Here is a 17,128-nt window from a genome sequence, read left to right as displayed (position 1 = left end):
ACTGGAATATTGAAGCATCAATGCTTTGTATCAATCAAAAGAAAATACCTGCGCCTGTGAATAAAGAACAACAGTTACATTTTGCATTTTTTTCTCTTTTAAGGTGTCGAGTGGGGAAAAGAAAATCTGGAGAAGCAGATGTCAGATTTGAGAATGCAGCTGAACTTCAACGCAATGGCATCCGAGTTAGAGGAAATGAAGCAGTGCCTGGAGAGAAAAGACAGGGAGAAAGCACATTTGGCAGCACAAATAGAGGTGACTTTGCTGTTTTTAAGCCACATCCAGAGGAATTAAATTTTGTTTCCTAGAATTGGTGAAATTTTAATATAAAGTTTATTAATATTTTGTCAACTTGTTTGGTTATACATAATGTCAATTTCTGTAAGTGACTGATTATATTAGGAATTTCTGTGGGTTCATTTCTCTTTCATTTGACTCTCAAAGCCAGGGCCAATTAAACTTAAAAAAATATATATTTCTTTTCTAGTAGCAGAATGACGGGACCTTTCTTTTCTTGAAGGGACAGTGAATTACCACTTATTTGGGAGTGGGGGTGAAATTGGTTGAAGGCATGGAAAAAAGGAACTACTGTATTTATTCTTTAATGTCAAAAAGATGTTCAAATCTGTCAATGCTCTGTTTTGAGGGAGGGCTGTGATGTCTTCATGTTAATTTAGAATTTAGAGTTGTATAGTAATCATGAATGATGTGGTAATCATGAATGAAGAATAAGTAGGCAGCTACCGTTTCCTTCTTGCCTTTTATCTAGTGAAGATGAGGTAATTATCAGAATTTTTTAAAAATCAAAGGGAAGAACTGCACAAAAAGGAAATGGCTTAATTCCAATTATAATTATGCTAATTAGATCAAACAGAGAAGATACTTGGAAGTAGATATAGATCTGTCTTCAGCTGCATCTGTTCCTATTAGTGACGTTGTTTCCTAATTCTAATAGGTTGATACATTTGAGGAATTTGCTAAATTATATGAAAGGTAGAAAATTTATATTAAAGCACCTAGCATGATAATAATCCCAAAACAATAGTTAAAATCATTCCTATCTGAGTTTCTTTTTTATTTTGTCAGTGAGTTAATAGAAAAAGTACTTTAGATTTCGTCTAAGATTCACATGGCAAAGATACTGAAATTATCTTTTTTTTAATATCCTCTACTACTTCTAAAGACTTATTTAATAAATTCTGAGAAATAGTCTGAGAACAATGGTAATGAAAAGACTTTACATGTTTTTTCTTCATAGTTATTTTAGCCTTTGATCTTATTGACAAAAATATTAATACATGATAATTTTGCCAAGGATAAATATTTAAAGCAGCCTATACTAATATCAAAGTTGTAAAATCTAGTCTGTTAAACTGTTAACATATAAAATTCACAGTACTCAGTCCTCTGTCTTTTACTGCCTGCCTGCCTTCTTCCCATTTACAACTGAGAATATTAAAATGAAAAATCAATTATGTAGGGGACAGGTGGCACTACAGGAATAAAGACCCTTGCTTTTTCTTTTCTTTTCTTTTCTTTTCTTTCTTTCTTTCTTTCTTTCTTTCTTTCTTTCTTTCTTTCTTTCTTTCTTTCTTTCTTTCTTTCTTTCTTTCTTTCTTTCTTTCTTTCTTTCTTTCTTTCTTTCTTTCTTTCTTTCTTTCTTTCTTTCTTTCTTTCTTTCTTTCTTTCTCTCTCTCTCTCTCTCTCTCTCTCTCTCTCTCTCTCTTTCTTTCTTTCTTTCTTTCTTTCTTTCTTTCTTTCTTTCTTTCTTTCTTTCTTTCTTTCTTTCTTTCTTTCTTTCTTTCTTTCTTTCTTTTTTTTTTTTTTTTGTATTTTGCTTTAGGACCACATATCAGGGCTTACTGTTCTGCATTCAAGAACACTCCTGGCAGGGTTTGGGGACCATAAAGGCTGCTGGGATCGAATCTGGATTGGCTGTATACTAGGCAAGCACCTTATCTGCTGTACTATCTATCCAGCCTCAAGATCTCTGTCTTGTTCATGGCTGACCCTTTTGTGATCCTCAGCACCATTCTTGTTTCTCTCCCCACCCAATACCTCCAGGAGTGACTGCCGAGCACACAGTGAGGAGTAAGCCTTGATTAAACAGCTCTGCCTCCGACCTTCACCCATAGCTTAAACTTACAGACTGATAAATGACATTTTTAAGTACCCTAACAATGTCAGAATCTGGCTTTCCCCTTTTCCTAACAAGTAGCATTTTTTATATTTTTACAAGAATTAGGTAGGGGGAAGAGCTCTTCTTTTGTGTTAGTATGAATTGTCGCATAGAGTTGAACATAAAAGACAATTATAGATGGAGGTTGAGTATTTATATATTAAGTACTTGTATTGATTCATGACACATCAGGCACTATTGTGGTGGCAGTCCAAAGACTGGACATTTTCCTGTCTCTGTACAGATAACTTTTAAAATATTGCAGAAATATCTGAGTTTGTTTTATGTGTGAACTTAAGTTTATTTTTGGTCAGTTAGCTATATTTCCCCTAGCCACCACAAAAATACAATCTTTATGATGAAGAAATTACGATTTATCGGATTTTCTTATCATCTTCAACATAATGGTTTATATTATTATCTTTCATATTTTATAACTTGATGGAGGTCAGCTGAATATGTTTATCCCTAAACTATTTTAAAAGTGACATTAAGTGTAAATTCATGAAATGGTTGAGGCTCCTGAATTTTTAATTGCTAACAGAAAATCCATTAATATAAATTTGAAAATATTTAGCACCTGCTTTTGGGGGTTTAGGGGTAGGGTGGGCTGAAAAATACATGTCAGTGCTCATGGTTTACTCCTGAACCTGTACTCAGGAATTATTTCTGGACATGCTTAGGGTACCATATGTGGTGCTGGGAATTGAACCAGCATTAGCTGCATTCAAGGCAAATGCCTTCACCACTGTGCTATCTTTCTCGCCCTGCTTTTCTTTGATGTGGAATCAGACCTCATTGCGCTGAAGTTCGGATCCCTGCCCTTCTCACTGGTGGTTGTTCTAGTGCTGCAGGCCCAAGGGTTCAGTATTTGGCCATGTAAGTGCCTGCTCTTTTATTTTAATTTAAAAAAAATTACTTAATGTCAGATGTTGCCTGTCCCTTGAAAAATCACAAGAACAACTGAAAAGAAAAGAGGGGTTTTATTGGCATGAAATCAACTTGGAGAGGATGTCTGTCAGTGCGGTCTGAACAGCAAACTTCAGAGAGGGAATTGAGATTTGTTTCTATGCCTGGAGAGATAGGGTGATGCAGTAGCATATACATATTGTAGGAGTTTTCCAGGCAACTCATACATATTTATGAAAGATTGGTGAGTGTGTGCAATTGAGGACATTACAATAAATATATAGTACATGTTTAGAAATTGGCAAAAGAGTTTTCTTCGAGGTACATTTTTTAATATGGTAATGAAGAGGGAGGCAAAAAGAAAAAAAAGGGGCTCCTCTTTGCATTCTCTACTGAGCAGAACTGACCAGTCAGGAGCCTGGCATCCTTATCAGTTCAATAGTGACCCTCAATTTCATGTTTATCACAGTCAGAGCTAAGAGTATGTAGAGAAAGAAGATCACATCCTCTAAGTTACTAGCCTCAGACTAGTCTTTACTACAATTAAAAGAGTCTTAAGATTTGGGATTAAAAAATGGCCTATTGCCAAAAGCTATCTATTTAAAAATAGAGCCTAATTAATTTAAGTTCATTTCAGAGAACATATGTTATTCAGATGCACAAAAGAGTATTTATTTGGAACATTTGTTATTTTTATTTATTTATTTATTTTGGTATTTGGTCCATACTTGATGGTGCCTGGGTTAATTTACTCTTAGCTCTATGTTCAAGGATCACTTCTGGTAGAGCTGAGGGAACCATTGAGGTGCCAGAGATAACTCAGGTTATCTTCCTTCCTTCCTTCCTTCCTTCCTTCCTTCCTTCCTTCCTTCCTTCCTTCCTTCCTTCCTTCCTTCCTTCCTTCCTTCCTTCCTTCCTTCCTTCCTTCCCTCCCACCCCCTCCTTCCTTCCCTCCTTCCTTCTTTCCTTCCTTCCCTCCTTCCCTCCCTCCCTCCCTCCCCCTCCTTCCTTCCTTCCCTACCTGCCTCCCTCCCCCTCCCTCCATCCCTCCCTCTCCCTCCTTCCCTCCTTCTTTCCTTCCTTCCCTCCCTCCTTCCTTCATTCCTTCCTTCTTTCCTTTCTTTCTTCCTTTCTATCTTCCTCCTACCTTCCTTCCTTCTTTCCTTTCCTTCCTTGCTTCCTTGCTTCCTTGCTTCCTTCCTTCCTTCCTTCCTTCCTTCCTTCCTTCCTTCCTTCCTTCCTTCCTTCCTTCCTTCCTTCCTTCTTCCTTCCTTTCTCCTTCTCTCTCTCACTCCCTACCTCCCTTTCTCCTTCCCTTCCTCCCCCTTCCTCTTTTCCCCACTCCCTCTCTCCCTTCCTCCCTTCCTCCCTTCCTCCCTTCCTCCCTTCCTCCCTTCCTCCCTTCCTTCCTTCCTTCCTTCCTTCCTTCCTTCCTTCCTTCCTTCCTTCCTTCCTTCCTTCCTTCCTTCCTTCCTTCCTTCCTTCCTTCCTTCCTTCCTTTCTTCCTTCATTTCTTCCTTCCTTCCCTCCTTTCCTTTCTCCCTTTCTCTCTCCCTACCTCCTTCCCTCCCTCCCTCTTCTTCCCTCCTCAGTGCTCAGGGTCACTCATGGTGGTTTTTGGGAATCAAAAATAACTTAACTACCTAAAGTTCATTTCAGAGATCATATATTATTCAGATACACAAGAGTATTTGTTTGGACATTTGTTATTTTGTTTTATTTTTGCTTTTTGGTATCTGGATCACACCCATCTTACTCCTGACTCTGTGCTAAGGAATAAATTCTGGCAGTGCTTGGCGGACTATATGCAGAGCCAGGGATCAAACCTGTGTCACAGCAAAATTGTTGCATGAAGGATAAGTGCCATTACTATATACTGTCTTTCCAACAATATCTCCATTTTTTTCTAATAACTTTTCTATAGAGCCTCATTCATAGTACTGTAAAATAACAAATTTTTTAACATTCCTTATTAATATTTATACTTTTTGTCTTTGTTTCAGTTGTTCACTATTTTTTTAATATTCTTTTTTGGGTAGAAATCCTAATCTTTTTCTCCCTGAACATTTTTTTTATTATCATTTTAATTATGACAACAAAGATGCAAAGAAAGAGGACCGGGTAAAGTTACAGTGGAAGCCCAATCACCCATAAACAGAGTTCTCGGTAGTCCCATCGATGATATCCCAGCCTTGAACTTTCAGCCAAAGAACACTAATAGAAACAGAACTGAACACCTGTACAATACAATTACTTTGTCCCTCAAATCCCCAGTTGTAGTACATACTATTTCTTAGCAGCACACAATATAATCTAAAGACATTAGACCTATGTAACTCCCTAAACATTGAGGGCAACGTACATTTCTCTAGTTCCATGCACATGCTAACTAGTTTAGGTTAACATCAAAAGTTTTAGTGGCTTGTTTTTCTTAAGAATTGGAATCAAGGGAACATAGTAAAAAATGGTATTAAAGTGGCATTTGTTTGCATAGGCCCACCAAAACATAAGGGACATGGAAAGACAAATTATGGTCTAAATACAAGGAGACCTTACCCCTGAAGTTTCCTGGCACAGGACTGACTCCAGGCTCCAGGCAAATTAGTTTGTTCAATTCAAGTCATCGTCTGTAGTGGCAATACACCTCCATTCCTCACATAGTCTCTGTTGTTGGTATCATGCATCTGTATTAAAGATCCTGGAGTCTGCATCTCCCATATTGCAGTCAGGAAGGTGCAGAGCATCCTCTCGTTTCACCTCACACTTAAGGGGGACTAGAGAGAACCATGTCCTGTAGAGCAGGTCATTGTTGCTGTCAAGTCTTCTCAGTGTAAACAGAAGTCTCTTTTTAAGAGGTCGATGTCAGACCCTTGGCAGTGTCCTTCCTGGCAGAGGACTGCTTCCAGCTGTTGCTGTAAAAGACCTTGGATGTTTCGTAGTTAGCTTGCCTGGTTCCGGCGTGAATGGAGGATGCCCATTCTTCTGAGGCCTGTGCCAGGTCATTATATCAATGTTCAGGGTGTAAGGTACATTGTACTGAGATTTATTAGATAAGAACTTATCTGTATGTATGATGTTTTCCCCTTTTAATGTGTCTATGCAAACAAGAATCAATGCCATGGAGCGTTATTGGTGCATCTGGAGGTAATAGGAACAAGACCAGCAATTTCCATGACATAGTTCAATCATAGGCATCAAACTGGGGGACAGTTCCACCAACGATCCTTACTGAACAGCTTACAAAGAAAAGACAAGATGAAAAGTGAATAGAAACATCATGGTAGAAGAATATATAGAGAGTTACATCAGCTAAAGAAAATACCATTAAAATATTCAAAAGATATATGTGTTCAATTTATGTCCTTCTAAATAGTTCTGGGATTTGTTACATATACTGTCATATACTGTATGTCTTAGGTCAGAGATTAGAACTATGTGTTACTGAAGTTAAGAAGGGTAAATCTGGGGTACTGATGGTTGGAAGGAGAAAGTGTTCGCGCGGGGGCACTAGCCCCCGCGCGGTTTGCAAAATGTAGACTGGTATGAAATTACCAGTGACAGACTGAGTATAGCTAAGCAGCTATCTGCCACCCACCAAATCAAACTCCACCCCCTAAGCCCCTCCCTAGGCCAGTGTCCCGAACTGGACCACCCCTACCCTAGGCTGGACCACGCGGCCGCTGGCACATGGGGGGGCCTACCAGCTGCCTGTCCACGCCGGCTAAAAATCCTGCTCCGGGAAGGGAGGGAGACCCTCCCAAGCCCGGAGCTCAGGGACCTGCTCCCCACCCTAGGCCAGGGACCCGGCCCGGCCAGGCCTGGGAGTGGGGAAAACCCCGGGTGCCCCATCAGCTCCTCCCAGGAACCCACCTGGGGATCCGGAGGAATGGGGGAGAGGGGGCTCGGGTGACCCAGATCCGAGCCCCCTACCCTAGGCTGGACCACGCGGCCGCTGGCACATGGGGGGGCCTGCCAGCTGCCTGTCCGCGCCGGCTAAAAATCCTGCTCCGGGAAGGGAGGGAGACCCTCCCAAGCCCGGAGCTCAACTCCCTGAACATTTTTATATTATTCCTTACAAGTGACAATTTTTGCTCTCCATCTATACTTTGAGGTAGTTTTTTTATGGTACTTTTATCTCACTTTCATTAGCTTTACTCATCAGGGGCCATATGGCCCCCATGGGCCCCAGTCTATTCTAAGGAGCACACATATAAAGATTATGTAAATTGGACCCATGGTATAAGAGACTGGGTGTTTAGTTCAGCTAGTAGAATGCAGTGGAGTAGGGAGGAATGACAAAGAGGAAATAAGATAGAAAGGGGCCATGGTTGGAAAGAGTAAAGAAACACTCATTAATATTAATCTGCATATTTCTTCAAATTTAATTTAATTTATTTAAAGAGCATGTATCACATAGTTAACATGTTGACATAATACAATTTTTTACAGATAAGTGGGAGTAAATTATTATTTTTATTATAAAATCTTTATTTAAGCACAATGATTACAAGCATGTTTGTAGTTGGGTTTTAGTCATAAATACAACACCCCCCTTCACCAGTGCAACATTCCCACCACTAATGCCCCCCTCCCTCCTTCCCAATCCCTGCCTGTATTTGAGACACTACTTTTCTCACTCATTAAGATTATCATGATAGTTGTCATTTTTGTTTGTTTGTTTTTTTGGGTTTTTGTTTTTTGGGTAACACCTGGTTCTATGATCAGAAATTGCTCCTGGAAGGCTTGGGGGACCATATGGGATGCCAGGATTAGAACCACCATCCTTCTGCATGCAAGGCAAACGCCTTACCTCAAGCTATCTCTCTGGCCCCATCATGATAGTTATTTCCCTAATTGCACTCAGCACTCTGTGGTGAGCTTTATATTGTGAGTCAATCCTTTAGACCCTCATCTCTATTGTTTCTGGGAATTATTTAAAAAAATGAAAGAAAGGAAAAGAATAATAAGAAATAAAGAAGTAGTGACAAACAAATATATGAAAATTATTGTTTCTCTAGTGAGTTTAGTAAGACATTGTTGGAAGGTTTAGTAGTAAGCTCCTCTTGCTAGTTGACCGTTCTGTTACTTCTTTTGGTTTTGAACATTAGGTGGCTTCAGGTACATTTGGACACCTAAATTGATGTGTTCCTATGAGGATGATAGTATTAAACAAATATGGAGTTGTGCAGGTATTCCAAATACTATTGCTGATACTGTGACTTTTGTTTTTAGCTTCGAGGTTTTCTGAAAGTACAGGAAGTTGTGGGGAGGGTGCTTACACTCAATCTAAAAAATCCTGACAATGACAGCATAAATACTGGCATACCTGGAGCTTTGGTCAGATTGGTGTCTTTGCAGAGAACCTAGGTGAGTGCTGAAGCACTGGCAAAATAGTGATTGTGGGTGATGGAGGAAGAGACCTGGCTTCCACAGGGCAGAGACTTGGTCCATTCTCTCTTCCCGAGATTACCATATTTTAACTTTTTTGCCAATGTACTCAAAATTTTTTATGACTTGGTTTACATATCTTTTGAGAAAAGAGTCTGTGGAGCTAGCTTGGTTTAGACATGGTGACTGCATTTGTGGGCTGATTTCCTGCATATTTCGTTGTATAGTATATTTCTTTTAAAATTATATTTCTGGTCTGTGAAGTAGGTCAAAGGCTGGAGTAAAACATGTGCACATGCAAGACCCTTACTTAAATCCCAGGGAATGCATATGCCTTATTTTTTACTCCCCACTCCTACCTTGTCCATCCCCTAGCACTCCTACTGGAGTAATTCTCCAATACTGTATTACTGGGCCCAGTATTTAACTTTTAGTCCTGACTGAGAATAGTCCCTAGATCCTTTAAGCATTGCTTAAAAGTTTGGACAGTGCTGAGTCAGAGAAATAGCACAGCAATAGGGCATTTGCCTTGCAAGTGGCTGATCCAAGACGGACTTGGGTTCGATCCCCAGAATCCCATATGGTCCTCCAAGCCAGGAGTGATTTCTGAGTGCATAGATAGGAGTAATCCCTGAGCATCACTGAGTGTGGCTCCAAAACAAGACAAACAAAAAGCTTGGACAGAGTTTTCTAAAGTGGGAGAAGTTCCCTAACTTCTCCCACCCCCATAACTAGGGCAATGAAACAGTGGAGGAGGAAATAGCTTTGGCTGTAATTGGGATATACTTGTTTTTTTTTTTTAATTTAAAGAAAATATTTTTTGTTTGTTTTTGGGCCACACCTGGCAGTGTTTCTAGATTCTCCTGTCTCTGTACTCAGAGATCACTCCTGGCACATTCAGGTGATCATATGAGATGCTCGGAATTGAACTCAGGTTGGCTACGTGCAGGACAAACACCATTTCTGCTGTTCAATTTCTCTGGTCCATAAAAAAAGTAAATTTTCAGGGGGAAACTCATGAAAAAGGGATTTTTAGGCTTAAGTATCTCTCTCCCAATTCTCTCTCTTTAAAATTTCAAAGTGACTAAAAATAAAGGTGAAAGAGACCTATAGAAGAAAGTTGTCCTATTACCAAAATGGATTTCACTTTGATGTCTGTGTAATTTATAGATTCTCACATCTGGTAATTTAATTAAAAAAGGAAAAAAAAAACCAACTTGCTTGGCCACAGTCAATGTTGCTCAGAGATTGCTCTATCTCTATGTTCAACAAACACTCTTGGTAGTGCTTAGGAGACAATGTGTGGTGACAAAGAGTGAACCAGGATTAGTCAGTTGCAAAGAAAGTGCCATAACCCCTTATACTATCTGTTTGGCCCCAACATTTACAAATACTTTAAAAAATTTTTTGCTTGTTTTTTTTTGGGATCACACTTGGCAGCACTCAGGGATTATTCCTGTCTCTATGCTCAGAAATTGCTCCTGGCAGGCTCAGAGGACCATATGGGATGCCGGGATTCGAACCACCATCCTTCTGCATGCAAGGCAAATGCTTTACCTTCATGCTATTTCTCCTGCCCCATAAAAATACTTTGAATTTGATTTTTTGTTTTGTTTTGCTTTGGGCTACCCCCAGCGGCTCTCAGGGTTTTCTCCTGGCTTTGCGCTCAGAAATCACTCCTGGCAGGCTCCGGAGATCAGAGGGGATGCCCAGGATTGAATCCACATCCATCCTGGGTCAGCTGTGTGCAAGGCAAATGCCCTACCTCTGTGCTATCACTCTGGCCCCAAATATTTTGAATTCTGAAGCTAACATGGCCTAGAAAACATCTTGTATAAGTAATGACACTCTAAGAAGAGTACATAAAAGAGCCTTGATTTGTTACTTTTTATATGTAGATAGAGCTTTTGAAGGTCTTATTTCTTAGAGATATAGTGGCAGGTGGAGGAATGCTTTATTGGCAACAAGGAGACAGGTTGAAAGATGGTAGCTCATTTCTTCAAAATAGCCATCCTGTCTATCACGGCATCAGAGGCAATTTTGATTGGAAAAAAGAAGGAAGCACATTTTCAGGTAGGATGAATTGTAGACTAGTGGGCGGGTGTGAGAGTAATAAGTACATTCCCAAGTGATCTGGTCTCTTGAGGCATTCTCAGTCTTGTCTGTATATCTAAGCCAGGGTTTTACTAATTGGAGTTCACTGTGTATTTTGTTTTTATGGAAGAAGAGCAAAATAATGAGAGCTGCTCCTGTCCATAAGAACTTGTTGGTTCTTTGTTGAATTAGATTTTTAATTTATTTTTCTCTAGATATTTAAACATTATTCTCCAGAGGGCAACAGTATCTTAATGTTTTTGTTTTTGTGTCACTCCCAATGATGCTCAGGAGTTACTCCTGACTCTGCACTCAGTAATTTCTCTTAGTGGGGCTTGAGGGACCATATGGTGTACTGGAGATTAAACCCGGATAAACCACATGCAAGACAAGTATCTGACCTTCAGTACTACCTCTTTAGTCCCAGTACTCAGTTTTTTTATTCTAAGGATTTATAAAGTTTAATTAGTAACTCAAAATTTTCATAGTGAAACAGAATCAGAGAAGAAAAATGTCTTAAAACTCTGCTTGTTTATGGCATTGACAAGGCTCCTCCAGCTTCTATCCTCTAAGAAGTCATATTAACAGAGATCCTGCTGACCTCCTCAGAGGTCTCTAATTTTCCTTTTTTTAATTGCAGGTTATTTATGTGAAGTGGATAGTAGAGAAATAGCAGCATTGGGGTGTGTGTGTGCTGTCTTCCTCTTCCCCCACATTGCTCACCCAGGAAGTGCCTTGGAGGATTAGGAGTGATAAAGTCAGCCATATGCACCTGCTGCAGACATGCTGGTGTCTCACTAACTCCCAGTCATCAGATTGCACCTGAGTTCCTTTTAGGGTTTTTTTCTTACCTCACAGACAAGAATTTCAGGAACAAGACGAGCAGTGACATACCATAAGTTTATTTGGAAAATATGAGGGGAGGAAAAAAAAATTGTCTCAAGAGACAGAGTGGAGAGGGCCAGGTATACAAGCCAGGCAGAGAATGTGGGTAAATCCCCACATTGTAGAATGTGCTTTATTAAGTAAAAGATAGGAATCACATTTCTCAGGCAGAAATGTTGGGGATTCCCATAATCTCTGCTCCTGTTTCTGCAACATACCATTTCCCTTCTCAAGGGATTGTGTCATTTCCAAAGGGCATCATGCCTTTGGGCAAGTTTAGCATGGAGTTTCAGTGTCTTTTCTATCCACATTATCTATTACTCCCTTCCCAACAACCTGTAAAATTTTGCCTATTTCCATTCTGATGTGCCACTATGCTCAGTTTGCTCTTGGCAAATCATTGATTCTGTAACTCAAATTTTGCGACAATTTGGGATCTTCTATGAATGAAAAGACCCATCTCTTCTCAGATCATAAGAGTGCGAGTTAAGAATTAGGTATTGGACTGGAGCAGTGGCGCAAGCAGTAGGGCATTTGCCTTGCACACCCTAACCTAGGACGGATCATGGTTCAATACCCTGGAATCCCATATGGTCCCCTAAGCCAGGAGTAACCCCTGAGTGTCACCAGGTGTGGCTCAAAAAGCAAAAATAAAATCAGATATATCTTTTTATCTTATGTCCCCTAATATTGTTTTGTCTCATATTAGATATTCCATAGTTAATAACTGAAATAGTGTGTGTGGGATGCTTTTATGATCATTTATTTTTGGTGGAGGGTCATATCCAATAGTTCTCAGGAAGTACTTCCCACTGTGCTTGAGAGGTTACTCCTAGCAGTGCTGGGGAGGCTGAAGACAAAGAAGGGGAACAAAAGGCAATGCTAGAGATCAAATTCCGGCTTTCCTCATGCAAAGCATGTTCTGGCCTGGAGCTCTCTGTCCTTTCTGGTTGTTTTGAAAGATACCATTTATTGTCCAGGCATTAATTAAAAACACATTAATTCTGAAAGACTTGTCAGTCTTTAAAAGGACCCTTGCTCATTTTCACTATTTGCATGAGTTTTTGTTGGAATGTAATGCGTATTTTAAGCAGTTGTTTTAACACTGGGGAAGACCAGTGAACATAACTTGTTTAAAAAAAAATTCTACATTTGAGTTTGCATAATTTACCTTGCAAATTGTATCTAAGACCTTAAATTTGTATATGCATAAAAAACAGGAAGTGCATTTTTTTCTCTTCTAAACTTAGGTTGAACCTCATTAACCTTGATAGGCTATTTGTATTCATAAGAATTCCAAGCACCCTTGATCAATGATTCCCCCTGAGTTACTCAGCCTCCATCTTCCATCAACTTGCTCTTCTTGAAAAAAAAATTTGACTTTTAAATTCGATGAAGAACTTCAAAGAAAGAAAAAAACAAGGTGCTGCACATAATTTAGATTAAATGTTGAAAGTGATAATTGAGTGACAACTGACATGATTTGATTATTCATTAGCAGAAACTTGGGACTTTAATGCCAGAATTTACTTTTAGAAGGAGAGAGGTAATTGAAAGAGGTAATGGAAAGGATAATCAATAATAACTTGATAAATAGTACGTAGAAACAGGGATTGTTCTTTTTTGCTATGCTTTTAGGATAAACTCTTGTGATTTTTGTATTTCTTATATGAAGCTGACCATTTGGCTTTGTAGTTGTGCTTCTTTCTATGCTACTCTCAAGTTTCAGAGACTAGGGCTGGAGAAATAGTACAACGTTTAGGAGATATGCCTTCCATTCAGGTTTGATCTCCACATCTCACTTGGCTTCCCTATTCCTGCAGTGATTCCTGAGTGCAGAGCCGGAAGTCCTGAGCACCACTGGGTGTGTGTAGCTAATCACCTTAAGTACACATCCTGTTATAACACCCAGTGCATAACACCCTGCTTTCCCTAATTCCCTTACCTGTCTTCTCTAAACTCAGAAGCACACACCCTGCTTTAGTCCCCTTTCATATCCTACCTGATTGGTTGACATAGAGTCCACACCCTACTCTCCTCTAATATATCCACTTCCACCTAAAATAAATTGAGTTACTCTCTGAAGTGGCCGGTGGATACTTCTTTGTGAGTTCTCTACTAGCACAGGCATCCAAGCTCACCAGTGACTTCTACATCTTGGGATCTGACTTTACCAGCTTCATTTACAGGTGTGGCCCCCAAACAAAACAAAACAAAACAAAACAAAACAAAAATATTCAGTAAAGTTTAAGAGATCAGTGGTCTTAGAGATATTAGTTACCACTTATGATTTACTGTTTTACTTATTTAAAATAATCTTAATGGTTTTCTCCTTTACACACACACACACACACACACACACACACACACACATATATATATATATATACACACAGATATACATACAGATATCTGTATATATACATATATACATATATACATGTATATATATACATATATATGCATTTTTGTGGGGGTCACACCAGCAGAGTTCAGGGGTTACTCTTGGTTCTGCACTCAGAAATTGCTCCTGACAGGCTTGGGAACCATATGGAATGCTGGGATTCTAACCACCATCAGTCCTGGGTCGGCTGTGTGCAAGCAAGGCTCACGCCCTACAGCTGTACTATCTCTCTGGTCCCTATATTAAGGTATTTTTTGAGCAATATTTTTTTTTGTTTTTGGGCCATACCATGTGATGCTCATGGCTTACTCCTACTGCACTCAGAGATCATTCCTAGAAGGTTTGCAGGGTCAAGCCAGGTCAACCATATGCAAATTAAGAACCATACTTTTACTCCTGAGTAGTAATTTTGAATACTCAGATTATATTATGAAGAAAACCAATTTTGTAGCAAAATTTCACAGAAGTTAAGATTCTGAGGCCTAGTGGGATGAGATATGTCTGTTATTAACCAAAGTTGCTTTAACATTAGGACTAAACGCTAAATAATTTCATAAATGCTCTATACTCGGAATTCTTCATAACTATAAGGAGTAATACAATACAAGCAAAAACTATATAAACTTTACACTTTATAAAAGTTTGGTTTAAAATTCTAGATTTGGTTTCATTTGAATTTTCTTTCATATATGTTGAAAAATGTGACTTTCAGGAATGGTGAAGAAAGGCAATTTTCTACAGCTCTATGAGTTACATGAATATTTCACAAAGCCAGACTGTAGAAGTGAACTGAATTTTTTACTTTTGCCTTTGAGACATCAGATATTTTTATTGTTTATCATTTGAATGTAGTATATAAATTAAGAATAAAAATGTTCATTTTTAAGTTTCTTTATTTTTGAATTCATGTTAATTTTAGAGTTGCATTTTAAGATAAAAATTAAATACATAGGTCTTTGGATTTATATTCTTTGTGCATTATATATTGATGTGTATATGCCTATCTGTGCATGTATGAGCTGAAGAGACTGAAAATGTAAATCCATCATGAATTAGTTAAGTACTTAGGACTTATTAGTTATAGGTAGGTTTAATATTTAAGGCAATTATAAAGTTAAAATTTTACTGGAAACATATAATAAAATTTGTATTGATACTTTTGTAAAAATAATATATCCTTCCTCCTTAAAAAAGTTAAATAAAAATAACTATTTTCATATCCTTCAGCTAGCTACCTGGGAGTGGTGTTGCTAGATTATTTGGTCTTTTCTGTTTTAGGGAGATGGGGGTTGGGACCACATATAGCAGTTATACAAGTTTTACTTCTGAATCTGTGTTCAGAGGTTTCTCCTGGTAGTGTACTGGTTAGGGATCAAACTATGCCAGTTACATCCACAGCAAGAACCTTAACCCATTTATTATCTCTCCAATTTTCTATATTTATTAAAAAATTTTTTATTGAGACTATTGTGAATTACAAATATTTTACAGTTGTATTTCAGGTATATAGTGGCAGTGGATTAGGGCCATTCCCACCACCAGTATTTTTCTTTTTTTGAAAGAATTTCCAAACTGATGTTTTTAATAGATATTGTCTCAATCTACATTTCCACCAACAATGTACCAAGGCTCCTTTATCTCCATATACTTGCCAACATTTGTTGTGTCTGGTCTTTAATATATGGGCCAATCTTACAGTGTCTGAGTTGATATATCATTGTGTTTAAATTCTCTAATAACAAGTTTTGTGAAAAAATCTTTTAGATGAAGTTGTAAATGGGAATGCATTCTTCATGTCTCCTTTATTTAACTCATTTTGTATAGTAATGCAGTCAAATCTCATTTATTGATTTACTATATTATCACTCTACTAAACTCATATCTAGTAATTTTGAGTGATCTTTAGGTTTTCCTATAAATATATGATCTACAAATAGTAATAGATTAGTTTTACTTTTGTCAATCTGGATCTTTTATGTTATTTTTTTCTTGCCTATATACTCTGCCTATTAACTTGATAACTTAGTTTCAAAATTATATGAAAAGTTTCATGTTAGGGGATAGATAGCATTGTTTTTTTCTAAATTTTTGGAAAGAAAATGCTCTGAAAAAAATTTCTGTTTATTTTGGGTCATATTCAGTGGTGCTTAGATCTTGCTCCTAGTTTGTCCTTAAGGATCACTCCTGTGGAGCTTAGAGGACCTAATGGGATGCTGGAGATCAAACTTGGATTTTACACATGCAAGGCAAGTTTCATTATCTGCTATATTATCTCATGGACCCCCCTGAAATGTTTTCTTCATTACTGAGCTTAAGCCAGAATTTAGACCTGCTGAAGAAGAAGATCTCTATTCTTCCTTAAAGCTGGAATAGTGAGTTAAATCCTAGTATTCTAGGTGAATCAAAATTATAACAGTTGGGGCCAGAGAGGTGGCGCTAGAGGCAAGGTGTCTGCTTTGCAAGCACTAGCTAAGGAAGGACCGCGGTTCGATCCCCTGGCGTCCCATATGGTCCCCCCAAGCCAGGGGCAATTTCCTAGCGCTTAGCCAGGAGAAACCCCTGAGCATCAAATGGGTGTGGCCCAAAAAACCAAAAAAAAATTTATAACAGTCACAGAGACTATGTATAGCTTTAAACAACTGCTTTGAGTTTGTATCCTAATTGCTTATATAAGTAAACATTTTCATTTGTGAAGGAAGCAATTATCAATAGTATTTATAACTTTCTGTAATTTGTCAGGCAGCATTTAACATTTAATAAAAAATATTAATAAGCATAAGAGAATAAAAAATGATACCACCAGAAAGAAATTTCTGGAGAACAAGAAATTATAAAATGATTCATTAAAATATAGAACTGAAATATAAATGGGTAAAATTAAGAGCTGCATAGATAAGTAGGGAGACTAACAGAAGATGGTCTTTTTTTCTTGTTCTGAAGAATTTTTTGTGTCTGAGTGTAAGATTAAGGTATATAATTAAACATGGTTGATTTATTTATTCTGTTTTGTTTTATTCCTTTTCTTTTTCTTATAATATCTTTATTTAAGCACCATGATTACAAACATGTTTGTAGTTGGGTCTCAGTTATAGAAAATAACACCCCTCCTTCACCAGTGCAATCTTCCCACCACCAATATGTCCCCTCTTTCTCCTCCCCCACACCCTGCCTGTATCTCTCTCCGTCCTTTTCTGATTGGCAGCAATAATGTTATTTATGCGATCTTTCATTCAATGACTATATCTGCCTATTTTGGGTTGCCGCCTATT

The 17,128-nt window shown here is 38.2% G+C and overlaps 1 protein-coding gene across 1 annotated transcript in view; it reads left to right on the top strand.

Moving 5' to 3' along the window:
- Positions 1 to 17,128, top strand: part of CEP128 (centrosomal protein 128) — a 423,508-nt gene that overhangs the window by 72,921 nt on the left and 333,459 nt on the right. Inside the window, exon 11 of the mRNA XM_049770323.1 lies at positions 104 to 255. Within this exon, the coding sequence (XP_049626280.1) occupies positions 104 to 255 (152 nt within the window). The remainder of the gene's footprint in view (positions 1 to 103; positions 256 to 17,128) is intronic.

The sequence above is a fragment of the Suncus etruscus genome, chromosome 3 (genome assembly GCF_024139225.1).
Source record: "Suncus etruscus isolate mSunEtr1 chromosome 3, mSunEtr1.pri.cur, whole genome shotgun sequence".
Taxonomy (NCBI): Eukaryota; Metazoa; Chordata; class Mammalia; order Eulipotyphla; family Soricidae; genus Suncus; species Suncus etruscus.
This window is presented reverse-complemented; position numbering and strand designations above follow the sequence as displayed.